At 37.8% G+C, this 17569-nt stretch overlaps 1 protein-coding gene across 3 annotated transcripts in view; it reads left to right on the top strand.

The window, feature by feature from the left end:
- Positions 1–7731: 7731 nt before the first annotated feature.
- CDC16 (cell division cycle 16) overlaps positions 7732–17569 on the top strand; it is a 48044-nt gene continuing 38206 nt past the window's right edge. Inside the window, exons 1-7 of one of the 3 annotated variants that reach the window (XM_072621855.1) lie at positions 7910–7923; positions 11338–11392; positions 11495–11592; positions 11718–11841; positions 12385–12423; positions 12766–12906; positions 16856–17015. In XM_072621855.1, coding sequence (XP_072477956.1) covers positions 12808–12906; positions 16856–17015 — 259 coding nt within the window. In that variant the 5' untranslated portion in view covers positions 7910–7923; positions 11338–11392; positions 11495–11592; ... (1 more) ...; positions 12385–12423; positions 12766–12807. The other 2 variants (XM_072621856.1, XM_072621854.1) reach the window with 2 other exon arrangements.

The raw sequence follows: 17569 nt of genomic DNA, 5'->3' as shown, positions 1-17569 counted from the left end.
ATTAATAATAAAATGAACAAAAATCTTGTGATTATATCAATGCAGGAAAAGGTTTCGACAAATAAAACATCTTTTTCTATTTTAAAAAATCCCCTAACAACTATGAAACATAGTTATAAATATTAGAGGGTCTATGAGGAAAAAGAACACATTGATACACTACTGATGAACCTATGAGCAAAGAGAGCTACTCTGGAAAACAACTTGAAATTATATACAAAAAGTTATAATAAACAGTGCATGCCCCTTCACCTGGTAATACCCTTGTTATACCCAACAAACAACAAAAAATTAAGAAAAGGTCCTATATGTACAAAAATATTTATAGTAATTTTTTGTATGGTAGCAAAAAACTGGAAACTAAAGTCATGCCCATCAATTGAGGAATGAATAAATAAGTTGTGGCATATGTATATAATGGAATACTATTGTGATTTAAGAAATTAGGAAACACTATTTTGAAGGGTTGTAGAAAGATTTATATAAACTGATGCAGAGAGATAAGGAGAACTAGAAAAACAATTTATACTATAATACTAATATTCTAAAAAAAAAACCAGTTTTGAGGACTTTTATAAACTAAGGAAGAATGAAATGAGTGGAACCAGAAGAATATATGTATATATTGTACAAATGAATATATAATATTGTACAACTGAAGCAACTTCAAAAGCTGTAAGAACTATGATCAATACAATGAATATTCATTATTCCAGAGCACTAATGATAAAACATACTATCTAACCATCTTACCCAACTCCTGACAGAAAGGTGATAGATTCAGGGTATATTATGAGTCTCTGTGTGTGTACATGCATATACGTGTGTATGTGTATGTGTGTGTACACACAGGCTGTGACTGTGGGCTAAGAGGAGTGAGCACACACCAGTGAATGTTGTCACAGAAGGATAGGAGCCCTGCTGGCTGTAGTCACTCAGAGGAGAGTTAAGTCCTTGGTTTTGGTTCCAGGGCAGAGGGGTGAGCTAGTAACCTCTGCAGGGAATACAAGTATTTGTGGTGACTGTCCTGGTTGTGGCTCAAGGGCAGGGAAGAATACTTGAAGTCAGACCCCCATTTAGAGCTCAGAAAACAACGGAACAAAAAACCTTAAGCTTGAGACATTATCCACCACACCTCAGGACTAGAGCCTAACTCTAACGCAAAGTTAATAGCCAAGAAATAAGTTGCTAAAAACAAAATGAATTCACAAAAGAGAAAGAACTCAACCACAGATAGCTACTATGGTGATAGAGAAGATCTGGATTCCAACTCAGAAGAAAACAATGAAGTCAAAACAGCTACTTCCACTTCAAAGAAAAAATGTAAAATGGTCACAAGTCCAAAAAGAGTTCTCGGAAGAGATTTAAAGGGACTTTAAAAGTCAGATAAGAGAGGTTGAGGAAAAATTAGGAAAAAAAATAAGAGTAATACAAGAAAATAAAGAAAATTGTGAAAAGACAGTCAATCAATTAGAAAAAAAGATCCAAAAACTTATGAAAGAAAATAACTCCTTAAAAATTAGAATTGGACAAGGAGAAGCTAATGACTTTATGAGACACCAAGAAATAATAAAACAAAATCAAAAGAGTGAAAAAGTAAAAGAGAATTGAAAACATCTCATTAGAAAAAAAAAAACTGAGATGGAAAACTTATCAAGAAAAGACAATATAAGAATTGTTGAACTGCCTGAAAGTTATGATGAAAAAGAATCTCAACACTATACTTCAAAGAATTATTAAAGAGAATTGCCCTGAAGTTTTAGAACTAGAGGGCAAAACAGAAATTGAAAAAAATCCATTAATCACCACCTGAAAGAATGGTGAAAACTCACATTTAAAAACATTTTAGGTAAGTTTTGAAGCTCCCAAGACAAAGAGAAAATACTTCAACTAGAGAGAAACAATTTATATACTGTGGAGCTACAGTCAGGATTACACAATATTTGGCAGCTTTTACATTAAAAAAAAAAAAAAAGCCTAAGAGTGTGAAACATGATATTCCAAAGAGCAAAGGAGCTGGGTTTGCAACCAAGAATAACTTACCTAGCAAAGCTGAGTGTGATTCTACATTAAAAAAAAAATGGATATTTAATGAATTAAAGGACTTTTGTGTACTCCTGAGGAAACTACCAGAAGTGAATGGAAAATTTTTTGGTTTTGTTTTTGTGAGGCAATCAAAGTTAAGGAACCTGCCCAGGGTCACCCAACTAATAAGTGTGAAATGTCTGAGGTTGAATTTGAACTCAGGTCCTCCTGACTCCAGGACCAGCATTCATCTGGACCCTGAATGGAAAATTTGACCTATAAGAGTCAGGAAAAACAAAAGAAGGTAAACATGAAAGACCTATAATAAGGAATTCAATAAAATCAAACTATTTACTTCTTATATAGGAAAATATCTGTAACTCTTAAGAATGTTATTATTACTAGGATAGTTTGAAAGAGCACACATAGATAGAAGGCTTGGGCATGAGTTGAGTATGATGGGATGATCCTAAAAAAATTTGGGTCAGGAAAGGTAAAATGGAGCAATTATCTCACATAAGCAAGGCATGAGTGGAAGAACTGTTACAGTGGAGGGTAGGAAGGGATGGAGAGCTGGTAGTGCTAGAACTTTATTCTCATCAGGACTGAGAATAACACTTACATCTAGAAGGTTACAAAAGTCTTTTTAACTTACAGAGAAATAGGAGAACAGGGGATAGGATAAGGCAGAAACTTACAAGAGTGGATAGATTAAAGAATAAAAGGGCAAAGGGAGAGGAAAAGGGAGAAATTCTTAGAAGGGGTATGGATTAAGGAAGCAGTGGTCTGAAGTAAATTAGATGTCTGAGGAGGGATACAGTAAAAAGAGAGAGGATAAACAGTGAGGAAAAATAGGATGGAGGGAAATACACAACTAGTAATTACAACTTATAATTTAAATGCAGTGAAATGACCCATAAAGTGGAAATGGATAACAGAATGGATTAAAAAACAGAAACCAACAATATTGTGTTTACATGAAACACGTTTAAAAATGACAGATATGCATTCTGTAAAAATAATGACCTGGAACAGAATTTATTATGCTTCAGCTAATGCAAAAAAAGCAGGAGTGGCAATTGTGATCTCGAACACAGTTAAAGCTAAAATAGATTTAATTAAAAGAGATAAGGAGGGAAACTACATTATTTTCAAAGGTACCATAGCTAATGAAATAATATCAATACTAAACCTATATGCACCAAATCCAATAGCATTCTTTTTTTTAAAAGAAAAGCTAAATGAATTACAGGTGGAAATAGATAGCAAAACTATAATAGTGGGAGATTTCAATCTTCCCTTCTCAGAACTTGATAAATCTGATCAAAATATAAATGAGTCAAGGAGATGAACAGATTCTAAATGAATAGAAGCTAGATATTATAAATATCTGGAGAGAACTGAATGGGAATAAAAAAGAATATACCTTTATCTCAGCAGAGATGAGTAGAATCTTAGATATGATAGATATCTGGAGAGAAATGAATGGGAACAGAAAGGAATATACCATTTTTCTCAGCAATACATGGTACCTTAATAAAAACTGACCATATACTAAGGCATAAAACTTTATAGTTAAATTATAAAAGCAGAAATATTAAAGACATCCTTTCCAGATGATATTATAATAAAATTATAGTAATGTATAGAAACAGATTAAAAATTAATTGGAGACTAAATAATCTAATCTTAAAGAAAGAGTGGATTAAAGAACAAGTTATAGAAATAATAATTTTATTAAAGAGAGTGACAATAATGAGACACCAACCTATGGGATACATCGAAAGCAGAAATCAGAGAAAATTTATATCCTTTAATGCTTATATCAATAAAATAGAGAAAGAGCAGATCAATAAATTGGGTATACATTTTTTTTAAAAAACCTGGAAAAATAACAAGTTAAAAATCCCCAATGAAGCACCAAATTGAAAATCCTAAAAATTACTGTTTCTTATCCCCATATTAACATATAAACAATTCATCTTCACATATTCCCTTTATAAATATGTGTAGCCTTGCATATTTGTCTTGGTGTCTGTGTTTTCATTTCCAGATGTCTACTCAGTTCTGGTCTTTTCATCAGGTATACTTAAAAATCCTTTATTCCATTAAAAATCCACTTTTTTTCTCCTGTAGAATTATACTTAGTTTTGCCAAATAGGAAATTCTTGATTGTAAATCTTTTTTGTCTTGCCTTTTGTAATATCCTACTTCAAGCTCTCATCTCTTCTACTGTGACAGCTGCTAAGTTTTATAAAACCCTTAGTATTTGAACTATTTGTGGCTTGGCAGTGCAGTGGATAGAGTGTTGGAGTCAGGAAGATCTGAGTTGTACTAGCTTTTAGTAGATGTGTGACCCTGGGCAAGTCACCTAACTTCTATCTCAGTTTCTTCATCTGTAAAATAGAGAAAATAGCACCTGTCTGTGAGGGCTCTTCTGAAGACAGACAGATATTTGTAGAAGTGCTTGCAGCCCTCAAAGTGTTCAATAACATGGTCATCATTAAGTTTTTGGCTACTTGGGGTATATTTTCTTTGATCTGTAAGTTTTGGACTTTGGTTAGAAGGTTTCTGACAGTTTTCATTTAGAAATTTCTTTTTCAGAGATGTGTATGCCATCCTGTTGGATGGAGGGGGAATGCACTTGTGTCAAGCTCCTTAGTGAAGTGATGTTTGCAGGGTGAGTGCTTCCTTCTAGAGCTGGGTTGTTCTGGTGCTGAGATCTGCCTGGAGGTTCCCTGTTACTACAAGACTCTGGACTTTTTCCTGCTGTAGGTTCTGACTATAAGTGTTCCCTCGTACTATTGGGTTCATAGGTTACTACGATGCTGGGTTCCAGCCACAGGTGTAACACATTTCTGTTGGATTTTTGCCTAGGGTCTTTTACCAAAAGCTTGGTTCAGTTACTGGTGCAATACCCTGGTTTCCTTAAGGCTACTTCTCTCACAGAGAAAGCTAGATAGCACTCAGATAGAGTGCTGAGCCTGGAGTCATGAAAACCTGAGTCCAAATCTGACTGCAGACACTTTCTGTGTGCTCTTGTGCAACCCTGGGCAAGTCATTTAACATTTGCCTTCATCCACTGGAAAAGGAAATGACAAACCATTTCATTATCTTTGCCAAAAAAAAAAACCCCATGGATAGTAAGGCCCCTGGTCATGAAGAGTCCCCTACCATAGAGAGGAGTTCCAGTGCTTTTGGGACTAGCCTGGCCTCAGGTTTTCTTTCAAGGAATGCATCACTGGGTTCTTGAAATGCCCTGAGATTATTCTCTTTTCTAGCTATGCTCAGCCACCAGGATGGGGATTCTTCAAGCCAGGTTATAGTGCTGTCCCACTTGGATTGGGAGTGCCATTTAGACCTGCCCAGACTACCTCAAATTTACTCTCCCATGGGCATCAGGCTTCACTCAAACTTGGCTGAGCTTGGGCACTACAGAACTCAGGCAAGGAGTGGAAACTCCTCCAGGGGACCTCTGCACTTAGCTTTTAACCTGCCAGTGGCTTATCTTAGGATCTCCGCAGGAGTTTGTGGATTCCTGGGTTGGTGGAGAAGTCTACAAGTGGTTTTTTTTTTCTTTTGCTTAGTAAAATAGTGCTTCTCTAAGCTCTGATGGAATGTTTGAATACCTAGCATCCTCTGAATCCTAGCAGGCCTTCCCACAATTCCCCAGCATATTCACTCACCACTGGACAAACAGCATTGATTTTATATGGGAAAGCTAGTGGGACGAATTAACTATCATATATCCCTCCCTGCCAGGCCTAGAGGCCTGTGGGCTACCCGAGTCTTACCTTACCTCTATCGGAGGTCTTTGGCTGGCCAAACCGGATACTCGTATGAGAGAAGAGACCTATCAGAGTCGAACAAGGGTTGAGCTTTATTTCAGGGTCTCGGTTACAAGTGCAGGGGGAATTCTTCCTTAGGAGGGAGAGAGAAAGATCTCCCAAGGAGGCAAAGATCTTACAATAAGAGATTGGAAGTAGAAGTGTAAGTGGGGAGAGAGGGGGAGGGGAGAGCGGAGAGAGGAAAAGCGGAGCCTTCTGTCCTCACACGTGGCCCCTCTGCCCAAGAGAACTTTCAGGCTTTCCTGACTCCAATTAAGCTCTCCAGCCGCATAGTTTGCATCTGAATACCGTGCCTGTTAGGTAACAATGGGTGTGCCCAGATCCGGGACAGCCTCGAGAGCGGGGATGCTCCTCCCATCACGTATCTCACGGGAAGAGGCGGAAATACACGAGATAGCTCGGTCTCCTCCTCGATTCCCTGTTGTTATTATGGGGGGCCTCGTGAGAACTCTAAGATTTAGAAGTTCCCACCTTTACCCGCCCGAGACTGTCCACATGGAATTGAGCTTCCATCCCCAGCACCTCCCCACACGCTTTAATCACTAAATTGTTCTTTCTTCCTGTCTGAGTGGGATAGACTTAGTGAAGACTCCTCAGATTGTAATTTTTCTTCCAGGGGTGAGGTAAGACCTAAAGGCTCAAGGTTACAATATTTTTAGAATAGAATAGTTCCATATAAGGATATAAAACTGTGTAGTGTATTAGGGTCTCAATGACTGGACAAAACTTACATAATTCCTTGATGTCTTCATTTCAAAAGGGATTGGTTAGATTTTGTGTCTAGAATGCAAGATCATATTCTCAGCTAATGAGGATAATGGTCAGTGGGGGGAGGAGGGACTTGCGTTAGGGTCTATATAAATCACTGCCCTTTTCTTTGTCTTCGGCTTTCCTACTCCTACAGGTGAGCCCCGCTTCTCGAGAATCGAATAAATCACATTTCTGTCATCACTTTGAGAGGCCTCTGAGTAACTGATTTATGTAGGGACCTGAGCCATCCCACACACTGTCCTATCTCTAAAGTCTGCCCTTTCCTTTTCATTCCCACAGCCCCCACCCTAGTACGGGTCTTCATCCCTTCATCAAGCCTGCAACAAAGCTCTCTCTTCCAGTCTAACAAACCTTGCCTGTTGCCGTCTGGTAGATATTCCTAAAGCAATGTTTTATGTACATCGCCCTCCTGCCCTTCACCACCAGCGCTTTCTTTCTCGTCTCAAAACTCCTTCATTAGTCAATTTCTAAAAAAGAAGTGGCACTTCATTTGATCCTCAACAAGAATGAAGGCAAGGGGCTATTTTGGGGAGGGGGAAGGGAGGTATCTGGTCCAACCCCTTCCACTTTACAGGTGAGGGAACTGAGGTCTAGTGACTCCAAGTTACTCGCCTACTATCCACACAGGTCAGCCAGTCAATAGGCATTTATTCAAAAGCACACCAAGGGCCAGGAACAAGGCTGAGCCCCTAAGGATACAAAGAAACAAGCAAGACAGCCCCTCCTTCTCTTCTACGTTACAACCCCCGCCCACCAGCTCCTCCTCCTCCGTTCTTAGGCACCGCCCCCAGCTTCGGTTCTCCAGTGAGGCGGCAGGGGAAGGTGGGAACGCCTAGGAACCGTCGCTCGGAGCGGCGCTTCTGGGGGGACGCCTTTTCCAGTCACACGGTGGGGGCGGGTTCCGGGGCTGGGCCGCGGGGGGCCGGCGGCCGGGCGGTAGCGGCGCGGCAGCCTGCGGAGATAAGGCGCGGCAGTCCCAGCGCTTTGTGGGGCCGGGGCCGGGGCCGGGGGTGGGGGTGGGGGGAATTTGAGGGACCCTGAGGCCGCGGGGCCGCTGACTCCCGGCAGCGAGCGCTAGGCTCCGGCGCCGCCCCGGACGCCGTCCTCTCGCGGCCGCGCCCCGCCCCCTCCCCGCGCCGGCCTCCGTATTCCGCTCGCCGGGTGCCTCTTCCTCCTCCTCCGTCCCCCGCTCCCGGACGTGCGCACGCGCCGGCTCAGTCCGCGCGAGAAGATGAACTTGGAGCGGCTGCGGAAGCGCGTTCGGCAGTACATAGACCAGGTGTGTGTGAGTGTGCGGGAGTGTGCGTGTGGGAAGGAGTGTGTGGCGGCGGTGCCCAAGGCGGGCAGCGCCGGGACCCGAGGCTGGGCCTGCGCCCCGGAGAAGGGGCGTCCTGGGCGGGTGTCAGGCCGGGACCGAGGGTTAGGCCCCGAAACCGGGAGAGGACGGGGCCGGAGTCTGGAGGGTGGGGCCTTCATCCATCTTCGCGAAGCCTGACACTTGTTTTCGTTTCCGGTAAAAATGTCACGAATTGTTCGGACCCTTCTCCCCCACCCAAGCCCCGTGCGCTGCTGCTTCCTGGGGGCGCTGTGAAGGACGGCGGGGTCTGTCCCCCTTTGCAGCCCTCCGGCCCACGCTGCGTGGGTTGTTATTTAACTTGGCATGTGCGATCACCCAGCGTGGGCCGTCCGGGAGAGCGGAGAGGCCGTCTGCAGACCGGTTAGGCTCTCCTCCGGTCCGCGTTGGGTGGGGGGCCAGAGAAAGGCAGGCCTGGCTCCTGGGGCCCAGTTCTTACGTTCAAAGGACAGTCCTGCCTGTTTGTAGGCCCCTCAAGGGCTTGGTGAAGCAGGTGCTGAGTAAGTTGTTACGGTTGATTTCTAGGAAGAAGCGACGTCTTGACTGTGGGATTAGAAAACACCAAATTAGAAATACTGGAAACCAAAGGAGAGAGTAATAAAACTGAAATTAAGAAAACTGTAGAACTAACAAGTAAAACTAAGAGTTGGTTTTATGAAAAACCCAATTAAATAGATAAACCTTTGGTCAGTTGGATTAAAAAAAGAAAACTAAATTACCAATATCAAAAACGAAAAGGGTGAACTGACCTCCAAACGAGGAAGAAATTACTTTGCCCTACTGTGTGCCCATAAATTTGACAGTCTAAGTGAGATAGATGGATATTTCAGGGATTTGTTTTTGAGAGGACTGCGTTTCTTGGTATTGGGACACCTTGTATTCTTTTTTTTTTTTTAATCCTAGTGATGTTTAACAGGTGAAGATGTGAAATGGAAAGAAGAATGAATTTATAGTTAGACAACCTGGATTCAGGTCAACCAGTTACTATGTGACCTTGGGCAAGTCTCTTTTACTTCTCCAGGGCCCAGTTGTCCCATCTGTCAAATGAGTACGGGACTTCCAAAATCTGTTCCAGGTGTGGTCTTATAAGGAGCAAATCTTATCCTGAAAGGATGAACTCACTGTCCTAATGAATTATTGCATCAGCATCTCAGATTTCCATAAAGTAGTATTTTTTTCCATATTACCAATTTTAAGGAAAAAGCATTTATTTCATGTAAATAAATGCCTCCCAAATCTGCAGTATTTATTAATTTGAGGCATGTTATTTCTGCACATTTTTTTAGATCTTTGTTTTTACTTATGTTTTTCCTAGTATAAATAGAGACAAAGAATGCTAGTGCAGTAAAGACCATTGTCAATTCAGAATTCCAGCAAATTGAATGTGAAATGGTATTCGTTTAATGCATATTTAGGGCATATATACTTGTGTCTACCATGATTTTTAACTGTTGGAAAACTATATTCTTGAATTGTCCCATAATCCTCAAGTGGGAGTTTGAACAGCTTCATTCCTAGTATTCATTCAGAGAAACTGAGAGTGGTGATGACTGTGTAAAGATTGCATAAGAATAAACACCAGAAGTGGGAATAAAATTAATCATCCATGTTACTCTTTTCAGCCTTAATGTGGCTTTGCGTTGCCAACTTCATTCTGAAGACTGTAGATGAACTTAAACCTCTCGTTTGGTCATTGAAGTCTATTTAGCAAATACTTGTAAAAAATAATTTGAATATAATTCTAAAGTTTCTAAAGCCATAACTTTACTGTTTTTAAAACCCATGATGAATCCAGCAATATGTTGTTTACAAAGAAACATATTTGAAACGGGGATAGACACAGGGTAAAGGTAAAAGGTTGGAGCAGAATATATTGGGCTTCAGCTGATGTAAAAAAAGCAGGTGTAGCAATCCTAAATCTCAGACAAAGCAAAAGCAGAAACAGATCTAATCAGAAGAGATAAGGAAACTATATCCTGCTAAAGGAATATATCTTTTTCTCAGTGATACATGGCACATATACAAAAATTGACCGTGTACTAGGGCATAAAAACCTCACAATCCAGTGCAGAAAGGCAGAGATAGGTAATGCATACTTCTCAGATCATAGTGCAATAAAAATTATATGTAATAAAAGGTCATGGAAAGATAGGCCAAAAATTAATTGAAAACTTAATAATCTAATCCTAAAGAATGAATGGGTTAAGCAACAAATCATAGAAACAATCCACACTTTCATTCAAGAGAATGACAATAATGAGACAACCTACCAAATCTTATGGGATGTTGCAAAAGCAGTTCTTAGGAGAAGTTTTATGTCATTGAATACCTACATGAATAAAATAGAGAAAGAGGAGATTAATGAATTGGACATGCAGCTGAAAAAGCTAGAAAAAGAACAGATTGAAAGTCTCCAAATCAATACAGAATTAGAAATACTGAAAACCAAAGGAGAGATTATTGAACTAATAAAACTAAAGAGTTGCTTTTATGAAAAAAACCAATAAAATTGATAAGCCTTTGGTCAATTTGGTTAAAAAAAAGAAAACCAAATTACCAATGTCAAAAATGAAAAGGGTGAACTCACCTCCAACGAATAGGAAATTAAAACAGTAATTACTTTGCCCAACTGTATGCCCGTAAATTTGACAAACAAGTGAAGTGGATGAATGTTTAAAAAAATATAAATTGACCAGATTAGCAGAAGAGGAAGTTGAATACTTAACCCCATTTCAGAAAAAGAAATTGAACAAGCTATCAATGAACTCCCTAGTTAAAAATCTCCAGGGTCAGATGGATTTACAAGTGAATTCTAGCAAAGATTTAAATAAAAGTTAATTCCAATATTATATAGACTATTTGGAAAAATTAGTGGAGTCCTACCAAATTCTTTTTTATGATACAAATATGGTTCCGATACCTAAACCAGGAAGAGCCAAAACAGAGAAAGAAAATTGTAGACAAATTTCTCTAATGAATATAGATGCAAAAATTTTAAATAAGATATTAGCAAAAAGAATACAGCCACTTAGCACAAGAATAATACACAATGATCAGATAGGATTCATACCAGGAATACAGGGCTGGTTCAGTATTAGGAAAACCCTCAGCATTATTGATCATATCAACATCAAAACTAAAAGCCCATGATGTGTGATTGCCTTGGAGGTCAAACTACCCTATAATATTCTTCTGGTATCACGGTAAATCATCTTTAGTGGATGTTCATGACAAACCCAGTTCATACTGAATTTTGTTTGTCTTGTTAATATTGTATTACAAGGAGTTTTCTCTGAACAAGGCTCTTATAATAACACTATGATTTCTACTTTTTTATAGCAACAGTATCAGAGTGCTCTATTTTGGGCAGACAAAGTAGCCTCTTTGTCTCATGGTAAGTAACAAGCGGTAGATTTTATTTAATACCATTAGTCTTAAATACTTTTATTATAACTTTGGACTCTGATGGTGTGTGTACCATTTTTACTTATTTTAGAGGAACCACAAGACATTTATTGGTTGGCCCAGTGTCTTTACTTGACTGCTCAGTACCATAGGGCAGCACATGCCCTTCGCTCACGGAAGCTCGACAAGGTAAGTCTTTCTGTAATCTTTTTCTTAACCTAGTATTTTACATTGGGTCTTTCAGGTTTTATTGATGCTTCTTGTTTTTACGTCATAGTAATTTTTGAATAAACCGCACTCTCTTCCCCCTCCAGCGTTCTCTAACAGCAAAGGAAGGAAAAGACAATTAAACAAAACCTGACATATCAGTGCATCTAAGAGTATATGAAACATTGTACCTACCTATAGGTCCCCTACTTCTGCAGTGAAAGGAGTGAGGTACATTATAATTACACAGGATAAATTTTGGTTCTGTTACTCCTATTGCTTATCTTATCGACATTATATTGTTTCCTGGTTCTCCTTCACTCTGCCTGAATTCATAACTGTCTTCCTATATTTCTCTTAATTTCTTATATTCATTGTTTTTTATGGGCAGTAATATTTTATTATGTTTATGTACCACAATTTAGCTTACTCAGTGGGCGCTTCTTTGTTTCCAGTATATATTTCAAATGGTTCTGCTGATGAAAAAGTCAAAAACAGACTTTTGTTATTCAATTTGTTACTCTCTGCCTAGTGAAGTTATCCAGCTGGCTTTGAAGAAGCTATTAATGTACTCTTAAAATTTGTTAATTGCTATAATTAATAAATCTTGACACTTTTTAAAGACATCAGAATTGCGAATCATTCCAGTTTCTTTTGTAATTGATGACCATGTTAGAAAGCTGGGAAGGAAAAGAAATCTGATAGATCAGCTCAAATCTCCCATCTTTATTTTTCAGTTATTTTAATGGCTTTGTAAATTTACTTCTTTTCTAGTTATATGAAGCATGTCGATATCTTGCTGCTAGGTGTCATGTAAGTATGTTTCATTAAATTTTTTAAATTAAATCATCTTTAAAAATGTTGAAACAGTAATGGGATTTAGCAGGCCAGTGTAATATTGTTATATCAACGTTCATATAATTATTTTCTTAACATTGGTTTATTGTTGAGTACTTTAACTAATATGTTCTCCCTCCCCCTACCTCCCCATTAATTTTGGAAAGCCAATAGGTATCTGAAAAGATTGCTCTTTGAAAAAATTAAATTTAAGTAATAAAATAGTATGCCATTTAGTGCCCTTTTAAAATTTAAAACAATATATAGTAGAGCTTTAACAATCACTCTTGTTTAAACATTTTGTAATTCTCTACGTAGTATGCTGCAAAGGAACACCAGCAAGCTCTTGATATCCTTGATATGGAAGAACCAATTAACAAAAGATTATTTGAAAAATACTTGAAAGATGAAAGTGGGCTAAAAGAACCTTCTAATGACTGGGAAATGTCCCAATCTTCAGTAAGTAGTTGTTTGGTGTGTGTTTGGTTTTTTCCCAATGGTTGTTCATATGATTAGGGAAAACATTAATCTGTTGTAGGAATATTGAAAAAATGTTATATGTGCTATATTGCAAAACTAAATGGCTTCTTTCGTATAGTTGTAAGGAAATTAACATAACTTGTGTTTTCTGTCACCTTCTTTATTCACCATCTTTCCTTTTCTCCCTCCTTTCCTTGAGGGTAGAATAATGTTTTCCTATCCTAAAGTGAGTATTTAGTATTTCTCTTTCTCACAATCCCTCCTATAGCTTCTTGTTACCATTTGTCCTCACTTCTCTGTTTTTGAGTTCTTTGGTTAATTTTCTTAGGAAACTTGCTCTGATTAACTCAGCTTATTCTGTTGTACTCAGTCAATCAGTTCTTTCTTAGGAAATGTTTTAATATATACTAGGGAAAGACTGTAAGTAAAACACTTATTTACAATGCATGTTCCTGTATTGCTTCGTTACTGTGCATCAGTACATAATACAACATGTTTTTGTAATATTAAGGTGGTAACTTTTAATGAAAGTATTATTAATATGTGCCTAAATTCATCTTATTATTTTCCCAACATATATATTTTGTTTAATCTCCTTACCTGTGACTTACATTTGCTTGCTTAATAGCTAATAATAATTTAAGTAATGCTTTAAATTATTCACAACACTGCAGGATAGATGGAGTATTATTTTTATTACTTTATGGGTAAAGAAAATAAGTTTCAGACAGATTGCCTTGCCTGTGGTCACACAGAGTCAAATTTGAACCCAGGCCTCTTAATTAAGTCTAGCACTCTCTTCATCAAACTGTGCTGCATTGGATCTATAGTCTCATCTATATCAGAACTTCTTCCCTGTTCAGATTGCAACACATCCACATATTTCATCCGGTACAGTTCTTATCTGTGTTTTTCTATAAATCTTCAATAGATGACCTATAAGTGGACTAGACACGGGTAGGGAGCCTGCGGCCTTGAGGCCACATGTGGCCCTCTAGATCTTCAAGTGTGGCCCTTTGACTGAATTCAGATTTCATGGAAGTTTCACAGAATTCCTTTTAGGGATTTATTCCATGAAGTCACAAGTTTTCCATCCCTGGTACTAGAGGATGCATTTTGGGTTTTTCATTATTTCATGGACACCAGTTTATTCTGTTGTTCTTCCTCACTCTTGGAGTTAGGTCTTTCCTAGACATTTATATCCTTGATGCCGTTAACTATTTTTACATTATTTTAAATTATTTTTCAAATGCTAGTTATTATTGGTAATATTCTGTAGCCTACTTATACCCACCAAATGTATTTCTGTTGTCCTTTAAATCACCTGTCTTTCAAATTTTTCTGAAATCCTAGTGTTTTGCAAAATGCTCTGACTTGCAGCTTATGGTGTCAGTAGCATAAGATATTGGTGTTAAAAAAATAGACTTTTGTGGTAATTGAAAGCATTACCATTTCCCAGATTCCAGCCCAGCAATGTCTCTTATTAATCAGTTCTAAATCCATTTGACTATACCATACACATTTCTGACCAAGATATGAGAATTGATGGACAGTGGGTTTTCTGTCCAATGTCATGATTTGGGCAGTGGTTCATTTTCATCTACTTTTTTTTCTGTTGTAGATGGCTAAAAGAATCTCTTGGGTGTAGCTTTCATTTAGTAAGTCCTGTAATGTTCCAGAATGCAATGTAATCAGGACTGCAGCATTCCCAAAACAGGAACATCTGGAGAACATCTCCTGTCTTAGGGATTCCATCTTCTGGTCTTATTTTGCATAAGACATCTGTCACATAGTCAAGATCTTTTAATATGCTTCCTGTTTGAAGCCCTATTTGAGATTCACCAGATTTATCCAAATTATTTCCATTTCTTATCTGTCAGATAATATTTTATGATGGTAATGTATATGTAGGAAGTAGTTTGCTTAAAGAAAGCCTTTAACTCTACATTTTGCTCTCCCAAGTCAAATTTTTTTTTTTTTTGTTAATCCAAAGTTAATATAGCCTGGAATTTCATATTACTTTCCCCTAACCTCTTAGTCCATTGCATAACATTGAACATGTCATGTGGTCTGATAATAAGCATGTCTGCAAATATGTGCTCCCTTCAGATGTTTTTACAAATATAATATATAACATTTCAGTTTAAACATTTAATAAATGCAAGTGTGCCAGGCACTCAATCCCAGAAGATAGAAAGATAATAACAAAAAATTCTCTCTTCTTAGGGAGCTAATGTGTACACAGGGAAGTAAATACAAAAATGAAAAATTTGAAGAGGATTTAGGGGCAGAGGAAGAAGGGCAGCATTAACAACTGAAAAAGTCAGGAAAGGCCATTTTTAGGAAGTGGCACTTGAAGGGAACTAGGAGTTCCAAAAAGTGAAGAAGAGGAAAGAGAGTATTCCAGGCTTGGAGGGCAATCTATGCAAAGGCACAAAGGTTTCAGATGGAATGCCATGTAGGGAAACCAAGTAGGCCAGTGTGGTAGCTGAGGCTTAAGCATATGTGAAATATGAAATAGTTATGTAGTTGGAGTAGAAAAATAGGTTGGAAGCAGATTATAATAGACTTTAAATGCCAAACAGAAGAGTATATTTCATCCTAGAGTAAGAGTTAATGATAACCCTTTTTATGTCTTGGATCCATTGGGTAGTTTGAAGCCTACAAATGATGTTTTCTTTAAAAATTCATAATTGAAGGAAATGTTAAATACTAGTTGGAAATTAGTGAAAATTAAGGTGTAAATTTTAATCTAACAGCAGATGCTTTGGGAAACCATGAACCCCAGGTTAAGAACACCTGGGCTAATAAATGCAGTGAGGTGCCTCAGAAGCTTCTTCAGTGAGAAAGTAACATGGTAGACCTGTGCTTTAGAAATAGCAAATTGGCAGCTCAGCTATATAAAGAATAGATTGGAAAAGGGAAAAACTGAATACAGAGTGAAAAATTAGACTATTTCAGTAGTCCAAGCAAGAGGTGATGAAGCCCTGAATTAGGGTGGGTGTGGTATGAATGAAAAGAAGGAAAGGGATGTGAGAGAAGTTGTGGAGGTGAAATTGTTGAGGCAGGCTCATTTGGACCAGTACCATAAAGATTTTGTAAAGGGGAGAAAGTAGACACATAGGCCCCTAATTGCACTTTACCTTATTGGGTTACCTTTTTTGTTTGGCTTTTGGTAATATTACTGTTCTTGATTTATTTTTCATTTTTTAAAAACTTTCCTTTCTTTGGTATATTATTTTAAAAAATCAACCCATAAGTGCTTTTACTTTATGTGCCACCTTTATTTGAAATTTCATTTATATATATATATTTGGTCAGATCTGACAACTCTTTCCTCTTTCATCTTCTTAAGTGCTATTACACTTTCTTATTGTATATTCACTTCTGAATTGAGTGGAATCCGTTTGTGGTAGATCCTACTGTTGTCAATTAGAATGAAATAATGTCCCTAATAGTTTTAAAATACTCACTTGATGGGCTTTGTATAAATCAGGTCACCTTGCCTTTGGAGCTATCTTGACTAGCTTGACAGCATTACCAAAAGAAGCTGATACACTATCCCTGAGTTAAATTATTCATTTATTATTTGTGAAGAATTGTATTTGTCAGTTTTGCAGGAGCAGAAATAAAATTGTAAACATATTCTGTGCTTGGAAAGAACATTGAGTATAAATGGGAATTCTCAAAGTTGATAAACATAAATAACAGTATGTGTAACACATGTAACTATTAGCACTAATGGATATCTGTAAAAGTTAGGAGTGTTAGTAATCAAAACATAACAAGGTCCATCTAAAGAAGTTTCTTAGCTTTTGTTTTATTTCTGTTACGTAGTAGCCAGTCAACTAGAAAGAAATCCCTTTAGCTATAAAATTCTATTCAGATATTGACTCTGACTCTACTATGTTATATTTTTTTCCACCAGATTAAGAGTTCTATTTGCCTTTTGCGAGGAAAGATCTATGATGCTCTAGATAATCGCACCTTAGCAACTTACAGCTACAAAGAAGCCTTGAAGCTTGATGTCTACTGCTTTGAAGCATTTGATCTTTTAACATCACACCACATGCTGACAGCACAAGAAGGTTTGGAAACTGAGGCATTTTTATTCCCTTTTACATCTACAGAAAAGTAAACCTACAGAATTTGTATGCAGTGCATTTAGCTGAATTTTAAAAATATTTTTATTCAGTCCACAAAATTAAGGAAAGACTTGATAAAGTTCAACAACTTAACTGTTAGGATATATATAGATGGTATAGTGAAATAGCCCCAGACTATCATTGCTCCTCGCCCTTTACCATGAGATTTTGGTGTGAGTTTAGAGAATTCATAAGTGTACAGCCAAAGAGGACCTCTTCTAGTCCAATCTCCTAATTTTATGGATGAAGAGACAATTCTTTTTTTGAGAAAACAGGAGTTCAGTATAAAAGAAGAGGGTAGTATTTCATTTCCTCACTTTGTTTTAGTTAGAGAAAGGAAACTGAAGGACCTTAGAATCATTTTGGGAAGTAAGAAATTTGGTCCTTGCACTTTTCTGCAAGGTGAGGATGGTCCAGTATATCTTGGTGCCCGTTTATGTTTTTATTTCTAGTGTATATTGACTCCCCTTTTGAGTGATTCTTTACTTAGGGCAAAC

Source organism: Notamacropus eugenii, chromosome 6 (assembly GCF_028372415.1).
Source record: "Notamacropus eugenii isolate mMacEug1 chromosome 6, mMacEug1.pri_v2, whole genome shotgun sequence".
Taxonomy (NCBI): domain Eukaryota; kingdom Metazoa; phylum Chordata; class Mammalia; order Diprotodontia; family Macropodidae; genus Notamacropus; species Notamacropus eugenii.
Note: the sequence above shows the minus strand (reverse complement) of the source record. Positions and strands in the feature narration are given on the sequence as shown.